This window comes from Salvia hispanica, chromosome 1, assembly GCF_023119035.1.
Source record: "Salvia hispanica cultivar TCC Black 2014 chromosome 1, UniMelb_Shisp_WGS_1.0, whole genome shotgun sequence".
NCBI classification, from domain to species: domain Eukaryota; kingdom Viridiplantae; phylum Streptophyta; class Magnoliopsida; order Lamiales; family Lamiaceae; genus Salvia; species Salvia hispanica.
The window spans coordinates 45,864,754-45,887,600 of record NC_062965.1 but is presented as its reverse complement, the minus strand read 5'-3'; the positions used below and the strand labels follow the sequence as shown (position 1 = coordinate 45,887,600).

Here is a 22,847-nt window from a genome sequence, read left to right as displayed (position 1 = left end):
AAAATGGATTCCCAAAAAATAGAGTCGTTTATGGACATTTTTTTTGGATTTTTTTGTTTTTTTTAATCCCAAAATCATCTATAAATACACACATTCATCATCCACTTTTCACATCAAATTATCTCTCATTCATACTTTTTCATACTAAATCATCTACATCTTCCCCTCGCACTCAAACCCTCTCTAAAAAAATTCAAAAATGGATTTCACCGATCTCATTGCGGAAGCGGAGCGCGAAGAACAAGAATACATGGAACAATATCGTGTCGCCTATGAAGCCTATGTCACCGCCAATATCCCCGTCCCTCCTCCTCAACCAACTAGATCAAAACGTCGCTACATCCATCGTGATCGGGAGGGAGCCCACGAAAGGCTCATTGCCGACTATTTTTCCGACCAGCCGCGGTATCCAGAAGATTACTTTCGGCGCCGTTTTCGCATGTCAAAACGGTTGTTTATGCGTATTGTCAACACATTGTCCACCCGTGTTGAATATTTTCAATCAGGTGTAGACGCAATCGGTCGGCTAAGTTTCTCGGCGTTGCAAAAGTGTACTTGTGCCATCCGACAACTTGCTATTAGGCAAACGGCTGACCTCTTCGACGAGTATTTGCATGTAGGTGAGTCAACTGGAATCCTATGCCTAAAATTTTTTTGCGACGGCGTTCGTTCTGCTTTCGGCGAGGTATTCCTTCGAGCACCCACCACCAAAGATTGTCAACGGTTGCTTCATCTTCACGAAATAGTCCACGATTTTCCCGGTATGCTAGGCAACATTGACTGCATGCATTGGAAGTGGAAGAATTGTCCGACTACTTGGAGGGAGCAATACTTAAGCGGCCACAAAGGCGGCGGCCCAACGCTTATCATTGAAGCGGTCGCCGACTACCGCCTATGGATTTGACATGCATATTTCGGTGTTGTCGGATCCAACAACGACTTGAACGTGCTCTATTCTTCACCACTCTTCGATGATGTTTTGAATGGTGTAGCACCGGCGACCGACTTCACCATCAACGGAAATGCGTACCACATGGGTTACTATCTCGCCGATGGTATCTACCCAAGGTGGTCGACTTTTGTGAAGACGTTCAGCAATCCGCAAGACACGAGACGGATTCTTGTGGCGGAGCGTCAAGAGTCTACTCGGAAAGACGTCGAAAGAGCTTTTGGGGTCCTTCAAGGCCGATTCAACATTGTGAAGGCCCCGTCTCGGCTGTGGTACGTTAAGAATATCACCGACATCATGTACACGTGTATTATCTTGCACAACATGATTATAGCTGACGAAGGACCGATGACGGCTAACTTTTACGACGAGGATGAAACCGGAAGCTCAACCACGAGGTCTCGACGTGAACGAGAGGATCGGAGGAAGACACACAATGCGCGATACAAGAGCCCACACTGAGCTACAAAAAGATCTAATCAATCATATTTGGGCGAAATTCAGCAACGAATAGTGGGTCTTTTTAATTTTATGAATTTTAATTATGTAATTTTAAATTTTTTAGGATTTTAATTATGTAATTTTTAATTATTTTGTAATTTGTAATAGTATTCCGGGTATTTTTAATGCATTTTAATATTGTGAAAATGTTTTTATTTAAATTGAATAATAGAATGGTGGGACCCTTGAGCTTGTCCTTAGCTAAAAGCACGGATGTGGATGTTGTGCTTTTAGCTAAGGACAAGGAGTAAAAGTGGGTTCGGGTCCACTTCTTTGCTCTTAGCTAAGAGCACGGATGGGGATGCTCTGATAATTTTTTAGAACATCGGCCAGAAAGCTACGAATTCTGGTGGTTATAAGCTCACGCTCAACCATGATTTCTCATATAGTTTGGAGTACATGTTATGTTATGCCAGTATTATTTTAATTCTTTATTTAATATATTAACACAATCAAAACACATGATACATCCTAATACTATGTATACTTTATATTTTAAAACAATAAAATATATACATCTTATGTACGGACTATGTCATACTATTAACTAATAATAGTATTAGATTTTTTTTAAAAAAGGTTAATATAATTATTTAGATAAAAAATAGTAGAGAGAAAAATGAAAAAGAAAGTAAAGAAGAGAGAAAGTGCATGACACAAGGTTATACTAAAAATTGATTTTCATTTTTATATAAATATAATCCGCTTGTCTATTTAATAGTGTATCAGGAGATCAGTTCATATTCTAATGTTTATAGCATGCTAATCTAAAATCAAAACCAAATCTCTATCCTTAGATTTTAAAATGAGCGGATGGGATTAAATCTTACGAATCTCAATAAATAGTGGACAAAATATCAACAAAAGGGTAATATCGTCATTATGTTATCTATGATAATTTTCGTGAATGTTTTTTTATATCAACATAGTATATTACAAATATCAACAATATGACATAAGAATATCAACACCAGTACAAGAAAATATCAACACATATTTATTGAGATTTTTAAATGGTTTTATTGAAAACTTTTTGATGTATTTGTTGATAAAAATTTGGTAATCAACATTTACGAAAATTTAAAATAAAAAATATCAAATTTCATCATCCGAACGTCGTCGGAACATATGCAATTGAGATCTCGTTTGAATCCTTATAAAATTATCTTTAATTTGATATATTTTTTGCGAAAAAATAATTTAAATCGAGAGAGTTACATAAATTTAAAGTTTTAAGATGATTTTAATGGGAGAGAATTGACATTAATACCCTCTAATTTTATTTATTAATTTTTTTAATTAAAAATATAATCCATGTGACATTATTTCAACCACTAGATCTTCTAATCTAATGGCTAAAATTTAGTCTTAGTTTGGAATTGCTAATTAGATAGCAATTGATCACTCCCCTTATGAGATGTACTATAAATTATAGACTAAAGTTCAATTTTGGTCCATAATATTTAACCTAATTTTTTTTTTGGTCTCATACATTATGTTTGTGACCTTTTGGTCCCTAACATAGTAACATATTGTTTTGGAAGCTTTTGGTTCCAAATATATTGTTTTGGTTCAAAACCATTTTCTGATAAAACTAACAGTCAAAATGTTTTAACCAATTCCATAACTTAATTATAATCTAGGAACTAAGTTCAATTTTGATCCCGTACATTTTTCAATAAATTCTTTTCGGATCCCATACATTAAGTTTGTGACCTTGTTTGGGACCAAAATGTACCAAACAATATGTTAGGAACCAAAAGGTCACAAACTTAATATATGGGACTAAAAAGAATTTTACGACAAATGTAAGGGACTAAAATCAGACTTTAGTCTAAATTGTACTAGTACATAGGTTAATGTTTCCAGTTTACTGAGTTAGGTTATTGTTTTCTCTCTGTTCAGATATGGTATTGAGTTATCATGTAATGTTAGGTTCATGTCGGTATCGCATCAATAAGTGATGGATCAATAAGTGATGGAGCTAAAATTTTTATGTTGGGGCAGGTTACTCTTAAAAGTTGTGGAGTATGAACGAATATAGTACTCCAGTTTATTTGGTGTTACGATTCTTAGTCATCAAGATAGATGCCGAGAAAAATATCAGAAAAATCTTGCAAGATTTCGAGTCATTGACATCTTATAGACTTACACCATTAATATCGAATTGCTTCCAGCAACATCAATACTAAGAAATACTACAGTATTACAGCGATGAAGATTCTGCCATTAATGATTCAAACTCTTGCTATTTTTTTTTCGAATTTTTTTTGGTATTTCAAATACCCCACTAATATCAATATTGGTTTGGGTCAATGTCAAAGTCTCTTCCACTACTTGGAATGAGTAGGAATATAATTGTAAAGTTGTAAACATTTAAACATTCAATTGTTGGCATATGTATTACAACGATGAAGATTCCGACATTAATAAGTCATTAGTCATAACAGTTACAACAGGAGGATGACTCCACCTCTCAAGTACCAATATTCATTTAAAGAATGTTTTCATAATTAGTCTCAAAATCAAATTTACATACTTATAATTTGAATTTGGAAAAATAACGATTTTAAGAATCCGAATTATAAAAAATACGCCTTAAGTGCATGAGCAGACAGTTTAACCCATAAGCTCATTAAGGGCATGCAAATAGTTTTATTATCTCTCCACTTACAACACTTCTGGTTGGGTTACAAACCCGTCCCACATCGGATGAGTGAGAGAAGTTGGAAGGTGTATATAATTAATGTCCAACCCAATTAGTTTGAGGCATTTTGAGAGTGACCAAAAAACAAATCCGTGCAAGCTTGACCCCAAACGAACAATATCAAACTAAAAATAAATATATAAATATGTGTGTAAAGTGAACACAATATCAAACTATAAATAAATATATAAATATGTGTGTAAAGTGAAAAAAATACATTGCAGTGAGATTAACTAAAACCCTGGTCAGAATCCTCAACTTGTATCACATGCACACTCAATAAATAGATTAACACAAGTAATAGATCCTAATGGATCTAAACAAATTCAAAAGACAAGGAACAAAGAGTGAAGATATGAATATGGCTCAGTTTGCGCAGCAACTATACTGGGTCAAGGACCTCCCCAAATCTTAACCGATAGTCTTAAGTAGTGAACCATCAAACGTTCATAACCAAAAACCCTAGGTTTCACTGACTATCGCCAACACAACTTCTCGACATAGGTAGCACCTCAAATGAACAAGAACCTTTAACAAGAACCACAATAACACAAAAGACTCTCAGCTCTCGCATGTACACTAAAGGAATTTTCTCCGACTTAGCAAATCAAACGAAGGATTTGCATCTGCTAGAGATTACACCGATGAAAGCTCACTAAAGCACAAGAGAATGACCAGAGAAAACGATCGAAGAGGTAGAGAGAGAGAAGTGAGAGGGTCAACACCCTTATAATCACAAGAGAGAGGGGTTTCCACAATATGAATGGATGAAAATGAAAGAGTCCAAGAGTCAGGAGGGGTAAGTACTCAGAGAAGAAACACTCCCAAGATTGGACGGCTCACGCTCGTGACCCTTGTGGAGTGACACGTGGTGGCCATCGACGAGCTCAGGTACGTGAAACGGATAATCAGGCCTCACAATGCATTAGGTCAACTCTTTAATCACTTGGGCTCACAAATAAAACAGCCCAACTAAATTTGGTCCACAATATTCAACAAAGATTAACAATATAATGCAATTTAGAGCGATTTCATCTACATAAATATTTGGTACTTCCCCACATAATTAATGCTGGAGTGCAATCATATAATGACATATTTTCTGAATTTTTTACTTCGACAATGATTGGTTTAGATTGATTGAATTTGTATATGAGTTAATTTTGGTACACATATTGGACCACTGCATGCTTTGCAATTTACTTTTTTGAAGTAAGCAAAGTTCGTGTTGTCATATAATTGTGTACTCCATCAGTCAACTTGCAAGTTCGGCAATGCAGCGCAATCGTTTATTAATAATCGAACCATTTATAATGGACTTAAATGGTCTAATAATTTGATGTTAAAGTTTACACTTCTTACAAATAATATTCCTACAAAAAAAAACCTATATATTTTATTCATTTATACTCGATCTCAAACGTCAATTTCAAATTTCCCTTCTAATTCTGTCACCTGTGTAACTTATTTCCACTTAAATAAAAATTAATACTTCTTCCGTTCAATAAAAATATAAACAATTGATATGACGTGAGAATTAAGACAAAATTGATAACGTAAAAGAGAAAAGTAGTTAAAGTAATATTACTGGATAGTGGAACACACATTATTAGTAGTGTTTAATGGTGGTGTAAATTGTAAATAAGGGTAATAAATTGAGATAACTTTCCAAAAATGGAATACATATATTTTTAGGGGACGAATGAAAATGAAAGGTGCATATATGTTTATAAGATGAAGAGAGTATGAGTATATAATTGAAATCCATTTTTAACGGTATATAGGTTGTGGCTAATTTTTTGGGTCTTATTGTGGATGCACAAAAGAAATCACTTGCATTATTATAAAAACACTTCTAATGTACTTCCTCCGCCTATTATTAGAAGACTTATTTCTTGACGGCACGAGTTTTAAGAAATGTTAAGAAAAATGGGTTAGAAAAAAGTTTGTGGAATATGGATCTCACTTGTATATATTAGTTTTAAATAAAATGTGAGTGAAATGAGTTAGTGAAAGATGAACCATATTACTATTTATGGTAAAAGTTAACTAAGACCCCTATTCATGAACGGACTATAATAGAAAAACGAGACTCCTATTCGCAAACGGAGGGAGTAACTTTTAACTGTTCCAATATCTAAAACCTGATTTTTCCAAGTTTAAGCACGTAAAAGATGTTAATTTAGTATTAGGACGTTAGTTTAGTATTTTATTAATAACAAATAAAGTAATACAGTCAATAGAATTAAATGCATACGTATATAATTAGATAGAATATATATGGTGGATAAAAATAAAAAGTAAGATTCGAAGCGCCGCAAATGGAAGTGAGTAATAGCGTCAACTGAAAAATGACAAAGTGAAATTGAATTGATGATGACGATGATGCTGATGATTCCCTCATCTTTCTCAACTCTCCTTCTCTCTCTCCAACTAGGCACGACGCCACCGCCGCAGGAAGGAATCGAGTAGCACAAATGGCCGCCGCTTCTTCCTCTTCCTGCTTGGCAACTCGTGATTCTCCTCGCTACAAATACAATCGTAGTAGAAATACCAATTTATATTCTCCTCTGATTTTAATTGCAAAAGATATATCGTCTTCATCCTCTTATTACTCCACCTTTGCATATACTAATACTAACAGTTTTACCAAATTTAAAATCCACCAGAATCATACTCACCCGCGCTTGCTACTCCTATATAATAATGATACCATTAATATCGGGATTGGTTCTTCGCTGTCAAACTCACACCGCCAATTCCAACCTGCCTGCTTATTACTCAACTTTCAATCCTCCAATCGCCCCCGATCCCCCGCCATGCCCGATCTACTCACCAATGCCGCCGCTTCTTCCCACCGCCTTCGCCACCTCAGCTCTCTCGCAGCTCCTCCGCCCTCTCTAATGAATGCCCTTGCTTCCGAGGAAAACGATCTCGTTATCCCCAATCCCGATTTCTCTGCCCAGGCTCACGTCCCCTCCCCCGCCAAGGTTCTGATCTACTTGCTTTTCTTTACTTGTAAGCTGTGATGTTAACTAGCTAACTAACTCAATTGCGCCAGTATCTCGATATGTACAAACGATCCATTGAGGATCCTGCCGGATTCTGGTCCGACATTGCTTCTCAGTTCTACTGGAAGCAAAAATGGGATACTCCTGTTTACTCTGAGAATATGGACGTTAGCAAGGGCAGAATCAACATTGAGGTACCTGATTTCGGCAATCATCCCTTACTTGCTCTCTGCACATCCTACTTAACATTTGCTGTCGATTTCTGTTTGTGATTCAGTGGTTCAAGGGTGGGATCACCAACATATGCTACAACTGTTTGGATGCTAACATTGCTGCTGGAAACGGTGAGAAGATTGCTATTTATTGGGAAGGGAACGAGCTCGGTGCTGATGCCACTCTCACTTACAACCAACTCCTCCACAAAGTTTGCCAGGTATTCTTCACTTTGCTCTGCCTCCTGCAGTTATTAGCAGCTTTTGATGTTCCCGCTATGTTGACAGCTTGCAAATTACTTGAAAGACATCGGTGTCAAAAAGGGTGATGCCGTTGTCATTTATCTACCCATGCTCATGGAACTGCCTATAGCTATGCTTGCTTGTGCTCGCATTGGTGCTGTTCACTCGGTATTGCTACTCTCTACCAAATAGCATCTTCATTTTTAAACTCCTCAGTTGTAGAGACATTACCTTCTTGTTTGCTCAGGTTGTTTTTGCTGGATTCTCATCTGAATCTCTTTCCCAAAGGATCGTGGATTGCAAACCAAAGGTTGTGTTAACCTGCAATGCTGTAAAAAGAGGACCCAAGGTCATCCATCTAAAAGACATAGTTGATGCGGCACTAGCTGACTCTGCAAAGAACGGCACAGTTGTAGGTAATTGCATGGAATTTTTAACTTATTATTAGAGCTTTTCCTTAGACAAGACGATTATTTTTGGTTGGGAATAGGATTGGAACAGTGTAAAATAGAAGTCTAAAACTCATCTGATATCATAACATTATGAATCTTAGACTGCGGCTGTCATTTTACAACATCAGAGCTTTGAGTTATGTCCAATTTACATGAAGCAAGAGAAAATGACTGCACTTGACTAACATTAATAGTGTGATTATCACGGCTAAAGGTCTCTGCACATGCATTATATGTTGATTAATTTCTATGGCAATTGGTTCCTTGTGGAATCTTTACATTCTCTGTTTTGCAGATGTTTGCTTGACCTATGCAAATGAATCTGCTTTGACGAAGGAAAGCACTAAGTGGGTCGAGGGACGAGATATTTGGTGGCAGGTGGGTTGATAAAACTAGCCTTAAAGTTCTTGTACTCTTATGTACTTGCATAAAAGTGGCTTATAGGAAACAAACTTAGTAGTTGCATCTATGCAGTTACCTGACAAGAGTTCAATGCTAAATATTTTTTGTGTGAAAGTTGCATCTCAAATTATCAAACATGATATAGTGGAAGACTAAAGGAAAAAATTATCTGTTGCTATTCAAATATACTACTTATATTTATCTGATCAAGGTTTGCCAGTATTTGCAAAGTTTATGAAACTCTAGATATATATATCAGATGCATCTCATTCTTGTGTTCATGTTTTGCAGGACATTCTTTCTAAGTATCCGAATTCTTGTGATGTGGAATGGGTTGACGCAGAAGACCCACTTTTCTTGCTTTATACCAGTGGGAGCACCGGAAAACCCAAGGTATTAAAGTTTGAATTGTGAAATATTTGAACTTTGTCTGTGCTAGAACTTGCTCAAGAAAGTTGCATATTTTTATTTAAAGGGAGTTTTGCATACAACTGGAGGTTACATGGTGTATACAGCTACAACATTTAAGTATGCATTTGACTATAAACCATCTGACGTATACTGGTATGCCAAAATCTGCACTAATTCTTTCAATGGCACCTTAGTTTGTGAATCCCAGTGGTGACTACCCTAACTTTCTTATCCATTTTCTGCCCGATCTGTTTCTTCACTGTTCAGGTGTACAGCTGATTGTGGTTGGATTACTGGGCATAGCTATGTCACTTATGGGCCTATGCTGAATGGAGCAACTGTTGTTGTCTTTGAAGGGGTATAGTTCTTTAGTATCTGTGGGCGATTACATTTCTTACTTTACTCAGCTTGGAACCTAAACTGAATGGCTTAGTGTAATATCGTGACGTGGATTCTTCATAAATCCCCTGCCATGACATTTAGCAGGAATATAATATTCATAATAGCAACAATAATATATGTGTAGATGATCTTTTAGGGCTCTTGCTTGTGCTATTAAAATTGTTCTACTCATATCCGATATTCTCTAATTGTGGCGTGGACTGCAAATTTTAATTCTTTGTCTAGCATGGCTGGAGTCATATGTAGGCAAAAGATTTACATCTTAAAATTGCCACTGAACTTCCTGCAGGCTCCTAACTATCCTGATTCTGGACGATGCTGGGACATAGTTGACAAATACAAGGTTTCTATATTCTACACTGCTCCGACATTGGTGCGATCATTAATGCGTGAAGGAGATGAGGCAAGAATACCAGACCATCCTTTTTCTTTCCGCATATTACTTCACAATCTCTAAGATGTGTCCAAATGTCCCTATATATGCTTTGGGATAAAGAGTGACTGGATTTTGTCTCTATATGTTACTCAAGCTCTTGTATCAGAACTTCAGTGCTTACACATTCAACATCATTTATTATAAAACTTTTGAATTATTTGTTGTTCCTGATGATTGGACAATCTCATTTTATGCTTCAAGAAATAAACCAATGAGATAGAATGAACTTAATAACAGATACGAGTTGGAGGAGATCTGATTTTACTATGTCAATCCTGCAGTTTGTTACCCAATACTCACGGAAATCCCTGCGAGTCCTTGGCAGTGTAGGAGAACCAATTAATCCTAGCGCATGGAGGTATTAGCTACTTTCTCAGATGGATTTAAGTCATCGTATTTATGTGCATCTTGTTCTTTTTATATAACCTGAATTTTCCTCTTAATACAACCAGATGGTTTTTCAATGTGGTTGGAGACTCACGATGCCCCATTTCTGACACATGGTGGCAGACGGAGACTGGGGGCTTCCTGGTATACAACTTTTTTTCCATTTGATTTTATACTCCTAAATTCATTGCTTGCAACAAAATTTAACCTTTATTACCTTGTAGATCACCCCTTTACCAGGTGCTTGGCCTCAGAAACCGGGTTCCGCTACCTTCCCATTTTTTGGGGTCCAGGTAATGGAATGCATGTTCATTTTATATCACTATTAAATGTCGATGTGCTCTGGCATCTGTATTATCTATATATGCATATGCTCTTAAAACAGGCTAATATGTGTACTTGTTATGCACTTGTACTTTTATACTTTCGAATGTATTCAACAAAAGAATACATGTACAGTGTGCAATAAATAAAATAAAGATTCTGGGAATGCTGGGTGATGCTGCTCTATGGTGATTACATTTATAGTTGACTATTTTTTTTTCTTATTTTCAGTTGACCTGTTTCTTGATGTATTATGGTGTTCTATTATGAGGTGTCAAATCAAACATAATGGGTCAACACAATCTGAGCAGTCAAATTGGTGCTGTTTTGATTAACTTTAAGTTGCTTTACTAAATATATTTCGTGGAAGTCATTCCTAATTTATAAGGATATGAAGTATTAAAATCTTGAGGACGATTGAACTTGAGCCTAGTTGGTGAGTTTGACTTTCACTGAATAATGTACTCCATATTGCAAGCAATAGAAAGTAACTGTTAAATGATACTTTTTGAGTAAGTTGCTGATACATGGGCCTTTCTGTTTAATTTAAATTTTAAGCTAATTCTTTTTGGGTCATCATTTGTGATAGCTCCAGACTGTTATAGTGACTAACTGACCATGGCTAAGTTATCTCCCAAATTTGAAGCCTTAAAAACTTGTTAGTGCAGCCTGTCATAGTGGATGAAAAGGGTGCTGAACTTGAAGGTGAATGCAGTGGATACTTGTGTGTTAAAAGCTCTTGGCCGGGTGCATTCCGAACGCTTTATGGAGATCATGAAAGATATGAAACAACTTATTTCAGTGCCTTCCCTGGCTATTATTTCAGTGGAGATGGTTGCAGAAGGTAGTGTTTTGTTGAACATAAACATAACATCTTAGAATTAAAATATAAAAAATGATGCCCTCCCCCCTCTCTCGTCTTCTTTGAATTTGTTTGTTTATATATTTTTATTCTGGAAATTTAGGGACAAGGATGGATACCACTGGCTCACTGGCAGAGTTGATGATGTTATTAACGTCAGGTACCAGTTTTTGTTTTTATGTTTAAAAATGGTTAAACCGTTCAAAAGATCAAAAGAAATAGAGAATTGGTTCACTGAACTGATAAAAAATACGCTTCTCTCAACATTAAAACCCTGATCTCTTAAGACCATGTAAAACGGGCGTAACGTCTAATCTTTAACATGCAGTGGACATCGTATTGGTACTGCAGAAGTGGAATCTGCCTTAGTTTCACACCCCCAGTGCTCTGAAGCAGCTGTTGTTGGTGTTGAGCATGAGGTAGATTTATAGCTCATTCAATGTCACCTTTTTATCGTCATTGTTTTCCACTTTCTTCCACACTTGGGCCTCTGAGTCTAGGCTCAGCTTTAATCATTTCAATTCTTAATGTGATTTTAGGTCAAAGGACAAGGCATATATGCATTTGTTACTCTGGTTGAAGGTGTTCCTTACAGTGATGATCTCCGGAAAAGTCTCATTTTAACTGTGAGAAAGCAGGTAAGTGGAAGTGGAACAATCAGTAATCATGTAGTATGTAGAATTAGCAAGTTGGGATCACGGATAGTCACTTTTTTACCATGTATATGTTACACCACTAGTTGAATTACAAGATTTCTGTAGAATGTGGTATTACATAAAAATTAAAACCAAGCTGTTTACTACATCCAACATCCAGTTTTGGCTTAGACAATCAAATGTAACATGAACGATATGAATTAGAGACACTTTCAGAGTCATAAGTCTTTAAAGTAAAGGGGCAGCTAGATCACATATCTAAAAGTAGAGTGCTTTCTGTTAATCTCGCCCACTCATAATAAATTATCATTGCATTTGTTTAGGGAAATGATGATGATAGTTGCTAATGTCTTGTACCTATTATTTGGACATAAAATGTGTGATATTATTTCAGATTGGAGCATTTGCAGCTCCAGACAAAATCCACTGGGCTCCTGGTCTACCAAAGACGAGAAGCGGAAAGATAATGAGAAGAATTTTGAGGAAAATTGCTTCACGGCAGCTAGACGAGCTTGGTGATACAAGCACACTTGCAGAGCCTGGAGTTGTTGATCAGCTGATCGCACTTGCTGATTCCTGATCTGTGTTATACCATTTTACTACAGGACCCATGTTGTTATACCAGTTGTTTTAACATTTGACTTGCGGAAATTGGTCGGGGCCAATAAATATAGTTGAACAGTTTTGTTCCAACAGTTAGATTGCCAGTCGCTACATTGATGAATAAAGTTTTGCAATTGGTGAACAAATTTGATTTTGTCCTCTCGTTTTGTACTAGTTAATAAGTTTTTGTATGGTGAGATGTTTGAGTAAGTTCAAAGTAAGAAAATGTGTTTTGTGGGCTACACCTTAATGCATAATTCAATGAAAATGGGATGAACCACACAACATGGATTCTTGTGTTTAGTATACATAAAAACTTCAAAACAAACTGCAGATATTGAGAGCAAACATCACCTATAATGTTTTACTGAATGAAATCTCTCAACTGATAGATTTTAACGCCCGCACCTCATCGTTTTCATTTCATTATCACAAGATTTATGATTTAAGAACTGCTTCCCGAGCCAAAACATAGCAAAACCCAGATACACGAAATGAAAGGATGTACCCAAACATTATGAAACTTATTTAATGTTAAGCAACATCATATAATAATGGTTACTCAATGAGGTTGACAACTAGCTTGATACAGATGCCAATTTTATGAACACATTGCTTTCTCCAGTACTTCTTGCAACTCCCCGCTCTTGTATGCCTCTGTCACACAATTTATATTAACATGTCAGATTTCCCACGAAGGCAATACAAAGAACAACTTCTTTTTGACTAGGTATGAACAACAAACACCATGTCCATTTCTTCCATTTCCCTTGTCATATGTTTCACATAACCTATAGCTCCTCAAACAATCCTCATGCACTCTGATTATGAAAGTTTCTTGCTACCATTAGACAGCAAAAACTCCCCAAACAGAATGTGAGCAGGGACATATACATTAATCTAAACAAAAGAGAATGGTTGAGCAGGAAGGATATGATGCCAGCCGATGACTGAATCTGATCAGGGAATAATGACCTCAAAGATCTCCTTTCTATTCTGATTGGAGAGTAATTCTACTTTAGTTCCCTCTATTCACACTTTCTGTAAGACACCATCTATTGAGTTCGAAAGGAATACCAACAAATGAAGTTAATCATTTCTAACCTCGAAGGTATAGGTAAATATTGACAATGCTGTGTTGTAGGTTATTAAGCACTCACAAGGGAGGAGAGCAACGAAAATGTGAATCATATAATTTCAAACAAACTCCTAGGAATATGCATGCACCAGCAACAACACCATTAATATATTAAGCAAGCAAGAAGAAATGCAATCATATTGCATTATTACCTAGAGTAATGTCGCAACCACCAAAGAACTCGCCATCAATATATAACTGCGGGAAAGTAGGCCAGCTAGAGTACTCCTTCAATCCCTGACGCAAACTCTCATTTTCAAGAATGTTAATGGTTTCGAAAGGAACGTTCAATGTCTTGAGAATCTGCACAACTGTATGGGAAAAACCACACTGGGGGAAATCCTTTGTTCCTTTCATGAACAGAATAACCTTTTCTGATGTAACAACTTTATCCAATGTACTCTTCAATTCAGGACTCAGAGCTGTTCCAACAACATAACAACAGCTAAAATAAACATAAAAAGGCAAAAAAAAGGACTAACTCAGACACTCGCTTGTTAACAATCAACCTCACAAAACTCTCTCTCACTCTCATAAAAATACTTCTACCGAATGATAAGGTCTACTCAGCTTTATCATCATAATCATTGCAAAACACTACAGTTCAAAATTGATTGAACAAAGAAGGTGAGATACCAAGGAATTTCAACTAATTAAGAACCAAAAGCTATCAATTTTTTTGATTTTCTTAGTGAATCAACAAAGCAATAACTGAGCAAAGTTTTGATAATCGGGAGCTATCAAAGCAAGGGGCAACGGGGTGATATAGAGAAAATTGAAACCTGCAAAACATCGGAAGGATGAGGATGAAGAATTGGGGCTCAACTTCGTAGCTACCGATGCGAATTTCAAGGGGGAGGAAATAGAAGCCGCGGAGCACAACTTTGTTGAATTGACGCAGATAGGAACGCTGTGGTGAGAGCCCCAAGTTAGTGAAGAAGCCTCCGACGCGGCGGCGGCGGGGGTGTAGGGGCGTGCTGCTAATTGCAAATGGAAGCTCATCTCGGAGAAATAGAATGGTATCTGCCTCTTCGTCTCTAGACTGGAAGAAGACGAAGATGCTTATAATAAACACCCCAAAAATTCAACCTTTATCATTTACTACTACAAAACTTCTCCAAAATTTATTTGTCTTTTAACTAGTGATTTTTTAAAATTATATCGGTATTTTTGAATAATTGGACATTCACGATTACTTATGAATATTAATGTAATTATAGAAAAATGAAAAGATGATCGTATAATTGCAACATTTTTTACATTGCAAAATTGCATTTTTATCTAAAAAATTTGATCTCCGAGGCCTACTTGATACTCGAATCTAGAACTGTTAAATGCCGAATTTCCCAAAAGCTGATACTTGATAACCAATCCGAAACTGATTTCGGGTACCCAAAAACCCGACTCGGGTATTCAGTCCCGAAAAATCGGGTACCCAGTCCCGATTGTATATTTTTATTTTATTACTATTTTTTAAAAAAGAGTGAACTACATAAATGGTACTTGATCTTTCACTTTCGCACATAAATGGTACCCGGTCTTTATTTTATATCGTCTTTGCTATCTATAAATCACATTTTTGGTACCTAATGCAATTTTGACCCCAAAATGCCCTCTAAACAAATACACATTTCCATTTGTATCATTAATGTTATTTTGGGCATACAAAACTAAGTACCAAAAGTGATATTATAATTTCTTCTCTCATTCTTCTCACTCTTTATACTATTATTATTAATCAATATTAATACTATTATTTTGATGTTATAAATTAATAATTAGTTTATTTTTTAATATCATTCAAATATACTTAATTATAATTATAGTTATAATTATATTTAATTATTGTAATAATATTATTGTTATAATACTAAAAACTAGTTGTAATTAATAAATAATAATAATAAAATTGTTTAAATTATGAATCACACAATATTATATAATAATAATAATAATTATTATTTAATATTAAATTAATAACTAATCAATATAGCCTTGATAAAAATTTAAAATTGTGAATGTATTCATAATGATATTTAGAGTTGAATATTTTTAGTTAGGTGTTTCAACCATAAAATGAGTATAAAATAATTCAATACAAAATATTTAATTGATTTAAATATTTTAAATAATTAATTTAATTAGGTGTTTTGTTCTTGATTTATATTATGAATGCAATTAGATGTATGTATAAAACACTAAAAAGTAAGAAGAAAAAGAAGAGAAAAGAAAAAAGAGGAAACATAAACTAAGGAGAAAAAGAAAGGAAAAAGGAAGATAAAATACTAAAAAGAAAGAAGAAAATGAAGAAAAAAGAAAGAAGGAGAAACTAAAGAAGAAAAAAAGAAATAAGAAATGAAAAAAATAATCACATGTTTGGTATACTATTTAATGGAAATTTCCAAAAAAATCCTCCATAACAAAATAATCACAAGTTTGGTACCCAGGGTTATTTTTGTCACTGGATACCAAAAACGATATAAAATAAAGATCAGGTATCATTTGCATGCGAAAGTGAAATATCAGGTACCATTTATGTAGTTCACTCTTTTAAAAAAATAACTACAAACTTATAGTTCGAATTTGATACAAACTTAAAGTAGTTCGAGTTTAAAATTAAAAAACTACTACAAATTTTTAGAAATAAAAAAATCATAAGTTATAACTAGGGGTGTCGGGTAGCGGGAATCGGGAAACCCTCAACCCGACCCGTTACCCACGGGGTAGCGGGTACCCACTACCCGACGACAATGGGAAACAGAGCGGGATCGGGTAGTTTGTTTTAAATTTTTGCGGATATGGGTATTACCCGCTACCCGCGTGGGTATACCTAAACCCGATAGTACCCGTTATTTTTAGGATTAGGGTTTTCAAATATTTTATTTTAGTTAATTAGTTTCAAATCTATACATACTCCCCAACAATACACTTTATTTCTAATTATTTATCCGCTGCCAAATGAAGGATTGCAAGATTGGTGAAAGTGAAACTTTTATTAGTTTAGTGTCTTTAGATTAGAGATTTAAAATATTTAGACTTTTAGTTGAAGTTGTCTATATTTAGACTTTTGATGAAAGTGAATTATTTTTGGTTTTATATTAAACTTTTGAATGAGGATTTAATTTTAGACATGCTTGATGTTTCTATCATATTTGCTTATTTAAAATTTGGATTGAATTGCATTATATTTCATACGTAGTCATATTATATTTAAGAGATTAGAAATCACCATATTTGCACATGTATGGAATGAAGCGGTTGTGAGAGATGTGTTTAACGAAGAAGAAGCTTAGCGGCTGTTGAGCATCCCGCTGGCCCGGAGCTCTAGAGAAGGTGCATTATTTTGGTGTCCGGAGCGGAAAGGCTCTTTCTCTGTACGATCAGCATATAAGTTTTTACGTGAAGGCTCCGTTGAAGTGGCGACAAACTCGTTGGTATGGGATAAGCTATGGAAACTAAAAGTGCCACCTAAAGTGAAGATCTTTTTATGGAAGGCATGTAGAAATTTCCTCCCAACAAGGGACCGATTGAGACAGCGCCATATGGAGGTTTCAGAGATCTGCCCGGTATGCAACTTTGAGCCAGAAACTGTTATCCATTGCCTTATTTCTTGTGGCCTTGCGCGTGACTGTTGGCGGAGGCTAGGGGTGCCGTTAATCTTGCTAGGGGAGAGGGGGTTTATTGATTGGTTGGAAAAAATAGTGAGTGGTGATTTAGAGGTGGAGATTGAAGAAGTAATAGTAGTGCTATGGCAGCTATGGTTTAATAGAAACAAAATCATATGACGAAATGAGAATGGGTTAGCTGCAGGAATTATTGATGCAGCCCGTAGCTGTCTGGCGGCTTGGAGAGAAGCTCATGTTCAAAATGACATTGGTGCACGGGGGGAGAGACTTCACTTGGAGGAAAAATGGGTGAAGTTGCGAAATGGTGTGCTAAACTGCAATATAGATGCTGTTGTGTTTGAGAGCCAAAGAAAAGTTGGTTGTGGGGCAGTTGTTCGAGATTTTGAAGAGACGGTGGTAGCGGCGATGTGGACAGGTGGGAAGGATGGCCGACGTATCTATGGCCGAGCTCCTTAGCTTGAGAGAGGTGTTGAGTTGGATCAAAAGAGAGGGATGGAAGGAGATAGAGTTTGAGATGGATGCCCAAACGGTAGTACTCGCAGTGACAAGTTTACGGAATGATGAATCTATCTTTGGGGCAGTAGTAGAAGATTGTCGTCAGCTTTTGAAAGAGGTCTCCGGATCCTCTATGAGGTTCGTAAGGCGATCAACAAATCAAGTTGCCCACACGCTTGCTCGGGCATCTGGTTCTATAGCTGAGAGCAAGTTTTGGTTGAATTGCATTCCTATTTTTATTCGCGATGTAATCGTTATGGATTTGGTTGAATAATATCTTACATTTGGTGTCAAAAAAAAATTTGTTGGAAATTATGTAAACACAACAAAGTAAAAAAAATATAAATCTAAAATTATAGTGTAGAAACTAGCAACAATCTCAAAATTCATTCTAGATATTCAAACATATACATAAAATTATTGTATCAGATGACTAGCATTGATGATAAGCGAAAACTAAAAGCATAATACCATTGAATAATACAATACACAATTCAAATTATGCCTACGGGTTTGGGTACCGCAATTGCGGGTTTGGGATACCCGATGCGGGTATGGGGTTACCCGTTTAACTATATGGGTTGGGATTGAGTAGTCTAATACTGAAGTTTTCAGGTATGGGTACCCGCAAAATCAGGTTTGGGTACCTGCGGGTACCCGTTTCGACACCCCTAGTTATAACATCCATCATTCATCCATAAATAAACATCACAATTCATAAAGTAACCTTAAATGTGACTTAAGTGTGAAGGATTTTGGGAGTACATTTAATTTTTTAAATAATAAAAATGCATAATTTATTAAATTTAAAAAAATTACAAAAAATCGGGTAATTCAGGTAGTTTGGGTATACCCGATAATCTAAAAATCCTATGCCCGAACCCGATCCCGAAACTCGAAAAATCGAATATCGGATATCGGATATCCAATTACTCGATATTTCGGGTTTGGATATCCAATTATCGATATTCATTTTGACAGTCCTACTCGTATCATTATTTGTGCATTTAATTGTAGTATTATTAATAATTTAACCAAAAACAAATGACTCTCTTCTTTTTTGTTTCCTCTTAATATTCAATTACCCGATATTTCGAGTTTGAATATCGAGTATCCAATTCCCGATATCTATTTTGACAACCCTACTCGTATCAATTATATGTGCATTTGATTGTAGTACTATTAATAACTAAAAATAAATGACTCTTTTTTTTTTCCTCTTGATTTTCCCTTTTCACAAATTTTATATAACATAAATGGAGTAGTACTATCAGTTAGATCTGCATAATTGATAAAATAAGAGAAATATCACATAATAATTAAATTATTATTAATGAAGATTAAGTTCTATAAAAAAAAAAGGTAAAACTTTCTAAAATTAGAAAACGCACGCTTTATTAGTGAGGAGATTAAATAGGAAAGAGTGCATTATCGTGGGAAGGAGGGGTACTAGGGGAAGAAGATAATGAATTGGATGGATTAATTAAATTAGGGTTTTGAGTGAACCTCAAAGTCTTCATCAGTCAAAACCAGCTGCTTCATTGCTAGCCACCGAATCTCTTGAGGTATTCATTTTTACTCCATTTTATTTTCATTTTTTGTTCTTACGCTGTTAAGTTGCTTGAATCACTCCGTTATTTTCTTTAATCGAACGGAAATGGATCGAATTTAGGTTGCGATGGAACAAATTCCATCGAAAAATGTCACCTTTACGTTACGTGTACCAGTTCGGTTTCTGGAGATTGATATAGATCTTGCTTCTCTTGTTCAAAGGATTGACGGACATCGAACTAAAATTAAAACTTGATAGACGCATTTGATTCTTAGTTTTGTCTTTGCTTTTACTAGGCAAAGCGCAAAACTTCTGAATCCATCCAATTTCAGTCTGTCTCAAAGCAAAATGTAGTGGTATCTAATTTGGATTCAAATCTGTTTGTTACTATTATACATACATACATGGATATATCTATATCGATTATCATATACAATTTGAGATTGAATTTTTTCTTTGTGTAGATTAGTCATCTGGAAAGTTTATATTCATGTGCTTCCTGTCAATTTAAAATTAGAAAAGATGAATTAATGTATGATTGATTGTACACTTGTGCATTGTATTTGCAGGCTGTGAATTACTTTTTCTTGCTTGGTTATATTGGAAATGGCGGATGCCGAGTCTGACAGGAATATCGAGATATGGAAAATCAAGAAACTGATTAAGGCATTGGAATCAGCTAGAGGCAATGGAACCAGCATGATATCACTTATCATGCCTCCACGTGATCAAATCTCGCGGGTCGCTAAGATGCTTGGTGATGAATATGGAACTGCTTCAAATATTAAGAGCAGGGTAAATCGCCAATCCGTGCTTGGTGCCATTACTTCAGCCCAGCAGAGGCTAAAACTGTATAATAAGGTTCCTCCAAATGGCTTGGTTCTCTACACTGGAACCATTGTTACTGATGATGGCAAGGAGAAAAAGGTTACAATTGATTTCGAGCCCTTTAAACCTATCAATGCGTCACTCTACCTGTGTGATAACAAGTTCCACACTGAAGCTCTGAATGAACTGTTGGAATCTGATGACAAGTTTGGTTTCATAGTCATGGATGGGAATGGCACTCTTTTTGGCACGCTGAGTGGAAATACTCGAGAAATCCTCCATAAGTTCACTGTCGATCTTCCCAAAAAACACGGGAGGGGAGGACAGTCAGCTCTTCGTTTTGCACGTCTCAGGATGGAAAAACGACACAACTATGTGAGAAAGACTGCAGAACTTGCCACACAGTTCTACATTAACCCAAGCACCAGCCAGCCTAATGTTTCTGGCCTTATACTGGCCGGGTCTGCTGACTTCAAGACCGAACTGAGCCAATCAGACATGTTTGATCCGCGTCTGCAAGCAAAGATACTTAATGTGGTTGATGTATCTTATGGTGGAGAAAATGGTTTTAACCAAGCTATTGAGTTGTCTGCAGAAATTCTTTCAAACGTTAAGTTCATTCAGGAGAAACGCTTAATTGGTAAGTATTTCGAGGAAATCAGTCAGGATACAGGGAAATATGTATTTGGGACAGACGATACGTTGAAGATCCTGGAGATGGGAGCTATTGAAACCTTGATCGTGTGGGAGAATTTGGATATAACAAGATACATCTTGAAAAACAGCTCAACGGGTGAGATTGTGATTAAACATCTGAAGAAGGAGCAAGAGGCCGATCAGAGTAATTTCAGGGACGCGGCCACCAATGCTGAGTTGGAGGTCCAGGAAAAGATGCCATTGCTGGAGTGGTTTGCCAACGAGTACAAGAAGTTTGGTTGCACTCTTGAATTTGTCACAAACAAATCACAAGAGGGGTCTCAGTTCTGCAGAGGATTTGGTGGAATTGGGGGAATTCTTCGTTATCAGCTCGATGTAAGATCGTTGGATGAGTTGTCAGACGACGGAGGGGAAGCATATGACGATTCTGATTAGAGTTTTGAAGGCGAATTAAACTTATGTTGTAGTAGTACTGTTTTAAGATTGCTTATGCCATTTTGGAGAGATTACTTTCTTATTGGTATTTTGTTTACAATTCAAGCTTGCAGATTGTGGCTATCCTTTTCACAAACGCCATTATGTGGGAGGTAACAGTTAAGACTAATAATTCTTGCCTTTATCTTTTCTCTCGACAATAACCCTTCATGTCTCTCTAATATTTGCTTTTTTTCTCATTATTTTTCCGACTTCTACTTTGTTGAAGAAGAAATGGAGAGGCACTTCTACCAATACTTTTTTTTTAATTATTATATTTCATTAGTGGTTACTCCATTACTAGCACTCAAATTTTGTCATATATAAGTCCCCACTCTCCAACGGCTATCCACAAATAGCCCTTATGCATTAGATAGTGAAGACTGGTGTAAAGTTGAAACAGAGAGATATGCTGAAGAAGATGATGGCGATGGCGGCATCCAGAGTTAAGGTGATCAAGGATACGACGAGAGCCATCGAGACTCGCCTCATCATACAATGGCTTCTCTTGCGGGGGGACAAGAGGATGGTCCGCCACCTCTTCCATAGGAGGAATCGTGTTAAGCAGTTTGAAAAATTCGAGGAGGGTGGTGATGTTTTCCTACCCGATGATTCAGAGTTCATTGAAAGCAACTCTGTTGCTACGTCTCCAGCCAGTGTGGTTCAGGTAGCCGAGGAGATGGACGATGCCATGAATATGGAAGATGACTACTATGATGATGCATATCCACTGGAGACGATGAGGGAGGAGCAAGAGGAGGAATTCAAATTGGAGGATGATATAGACAAGGTGGCTGACCTCTTTATCCAAAGATTTCATCACCGGATTTGGTTGCAGAAGCAGCAATCTGATGAAGTGATCCATGCTTGAGGCTAGGCCCTCTCTCTCTCTCTTATCAGTATGGCATCATGGGATACATAAAAGTATCCTGCATGTATTTAATGTTAGCAGCAACATATATGACAATTATTGGGTAATTTTGGATGGAGAAGCAAGCCCATTGTGCAAGATCAGATTGTTTTTTTTTTTTAAATAATAAAGCTATATCAATTGAGAATTTACACAAATAAATATAAAGAACTGAATATGGTACATAGAGATATCAATCTGTAATGTGTGTGTTAGTCCTACTTTATACTCTGAGGAAGTAGTGTTGATGATTGCAATAAATCATCATCATCATCACCACCACCATCCACATCAATCCTACTCCAACCAGGATGTTTAAAAGAGAATTTGCTCCTATCCAGTACATGCCTTCTGAAGCCAGTTATTTTAGATGAAACCATGGGCATCACAAGAACTGACGATGCGTTAACCGACTCATCTCCCAAACCAAATGGTAGTGAGTAAGTACCCTGCACCAAAACAGAAATTTAATTTCCATATAGTTGATTTCTAAGTTCCACATCGGATCAAAACAGAGGAATTCAAGAACCTTGGTCTTGATAAGTAAGTTGGCTAGTTTCATCCGCATCGTCCGCACAAGTGATCTCCAGTCTTTGATAGGAGAGTCCT

General features: G+C 36.3%; 5 protein-coding genes across 5 annotated transcripts in view; 3 read left to right on the top strand and 2 right to left on the bottom strand.

The window, feature by feature from the left end:
* The first annotated feature begins 6,529 nt into the window (after nt 1-6,529).
* LOC125221616 (acetyl-coenzyme A synthetase, chloroplastic/glyoxysomal) lies at nt 6,530-12,712 on the top strand. The gene is made up of 18 exons (XM_048123783.1): nt 6,530-7,147; nt 7,219-7,362; nt 7,446-7,601; nt 7,669-7,791; nt 7,871-8,039; nt 8,371-8,453; nt 8,769-8,870; nt 8,953-9,041; nt 9,156-9,246; nt 9,580-9,693; nt 10,008-10,084; nt 10,179-10,257; nt 10,338-10,406; nt 11,106-11,281; nt 11,403-11,459; nt 11,628-11,718; nt 11,839-11,937; nt 12,350-12,712. Exons 1-18 carry the CDS (start codon nt 6,635-6,637, stop codon nt 12,533-12,535), a joined length of 2,418 nt encoding a protein of 805 aa, XP_047979740.1. The 5' UTR covers nt 6,530-6,634; the 3' UTR covers nt 12,536-12,712.
* A 332-nt stretch (nt 12,713-13,044) lies between these two features.
* LOC125221623 (monothiol glutaredoxin-S7, chloroplastic) lies at nt 13,045-14,771 on the bottom strand. The gene is made up of 3 exons (XM_048123796.1): nt 14,479-14,771; nt 13,849-14,118; nt 13,045-13,215 (listed from the first exon to the last, which is right to left on the bottom strand). The coding sequence occupies exons 1-3, from the start codon at nt 14,696-14,698 to the stop codon at nt 13,160-13,162; spliced, it is 546 nt and encodes a 181-aa protein (XP_047979753.1). The 5' UTR covers nt 14,699-14,771; the 3' UTR covers nt 13,045-13,159.
* A 4,477-nt stretch (nt 14,772-19,248) lies between these two features.
* Nucleotides 19,249-21,389, top strand: LOC125200565 (eukaryotic peptide chain release factor subunit 1-3). Its single transcript, XM_048098219.1, has 2 exons — nt 19,249-19,382; nt 19,939-21,389. Exon 2 carries the CDS (start codon nt 19,976-19,978, stop codon nt 21,287-21,289), a length of 1,314 nt encoding a protein of 437 aa, XP_047954176.1. The 5' UTR covers nt 19,249-19,382; nt 19,939-19,975; the 3' UTR covers nt 21,290-21,389.
* A 145-nt stretch (nt 21,390-21,534) lies between these two features.
* On the top strand, nt 21,535-22,337 carry LOC125200567. Its single transcript, XM_048098220.1, has one exon. It carries the CDS (start codon nt 21,738-21,740, stop codon nt 22,197-22,199), a length of 462 nt encoding a protein of 153 aa, XP_047954177.1. The 5' UTR covers nt 21,535-21,737; the 3' UTR covers nt 22,200-22,337.
* Nucleotides 22,338-22,379: 42 nt separating this feature from the next.
* Nucleotides 22,380-22,847, bottom strand: part of LOC125198379 (probable magnesium transporter NIPA8) — a 784-nt gene continuing 316 nt past the window's right edge. The window contains exons 2-3 of the mRNA XM_048096737.1: nt 22,768-22,845; nt 22,380-22,687 (exon numbers count right to left, since the gene is read on the bottom strand). Coding sequence (XP_047952694.1) covers nt 22,457-22,687; nt 22,768-22,845 — 309 coding nt within the window. The 3' untranslated portion in view covers nt 22,380-22,456. The remainder of the gene's footprint in view (nt 22,688-22,767; nt 22,846-22,847) is intronic.

Coding starts and splice junctions, on each gene's coding strand:
- LOC125221616 (XM_048123783.1), top strand. CDS start 6,635: ATGGCCGCCGCTTCTTCCTCTTCCTGCTTGGCAACTCGTGATTCTCCT. Junction 7,792..7,870: donor GCATTGGTGCTGTTCACTCG/GTATTGCTACTC, acceptor TTGTTTGCTCAG/GTTGTTTTTGCTGGATTCTC. Junction 10,407..11,105: donor TCCCATTTTTTGGGGTCCAG/GTAATGGAATGC, acceptor TTGTTAGTGCAG/CCTGTCATAGTGGATGAAAA.
- LOC125221623 (XM_048123796.1), bottom strand. CDS start 14,698: ATGAGCTTCCATTTGCAATTAGCAGCACGCCCCTACACCCCCGCCGCC. Junction 14,119..14,478: donor ATCCTTCCGATGTTTTGCAG/GTTTCAATTTTC, acceptor TTGTTGGAACAG/CTCTGAGTCCTGAATTGAAG. Junction 13,216..13,848: donor TGGTTGCGACATTACTCTAG/GTAATAATGCAA, acceptor ATTGTGTGACAG/AGGCATACAAGAGCGGGGAG.
- LOC125200565 (XM_048098219.1), top strand. CDS start 19,976: ATGGCGGATGCCGAGTCTGACAGGAATATCGAGATATGGAAAATCAAG.
- LOC125200567 (XM_048098220.1), top strand. CDS start 21,738: ATGCTGAAGAAGATGATGGCGATGGCGGCATCCAGAGTTAAGGTGATC.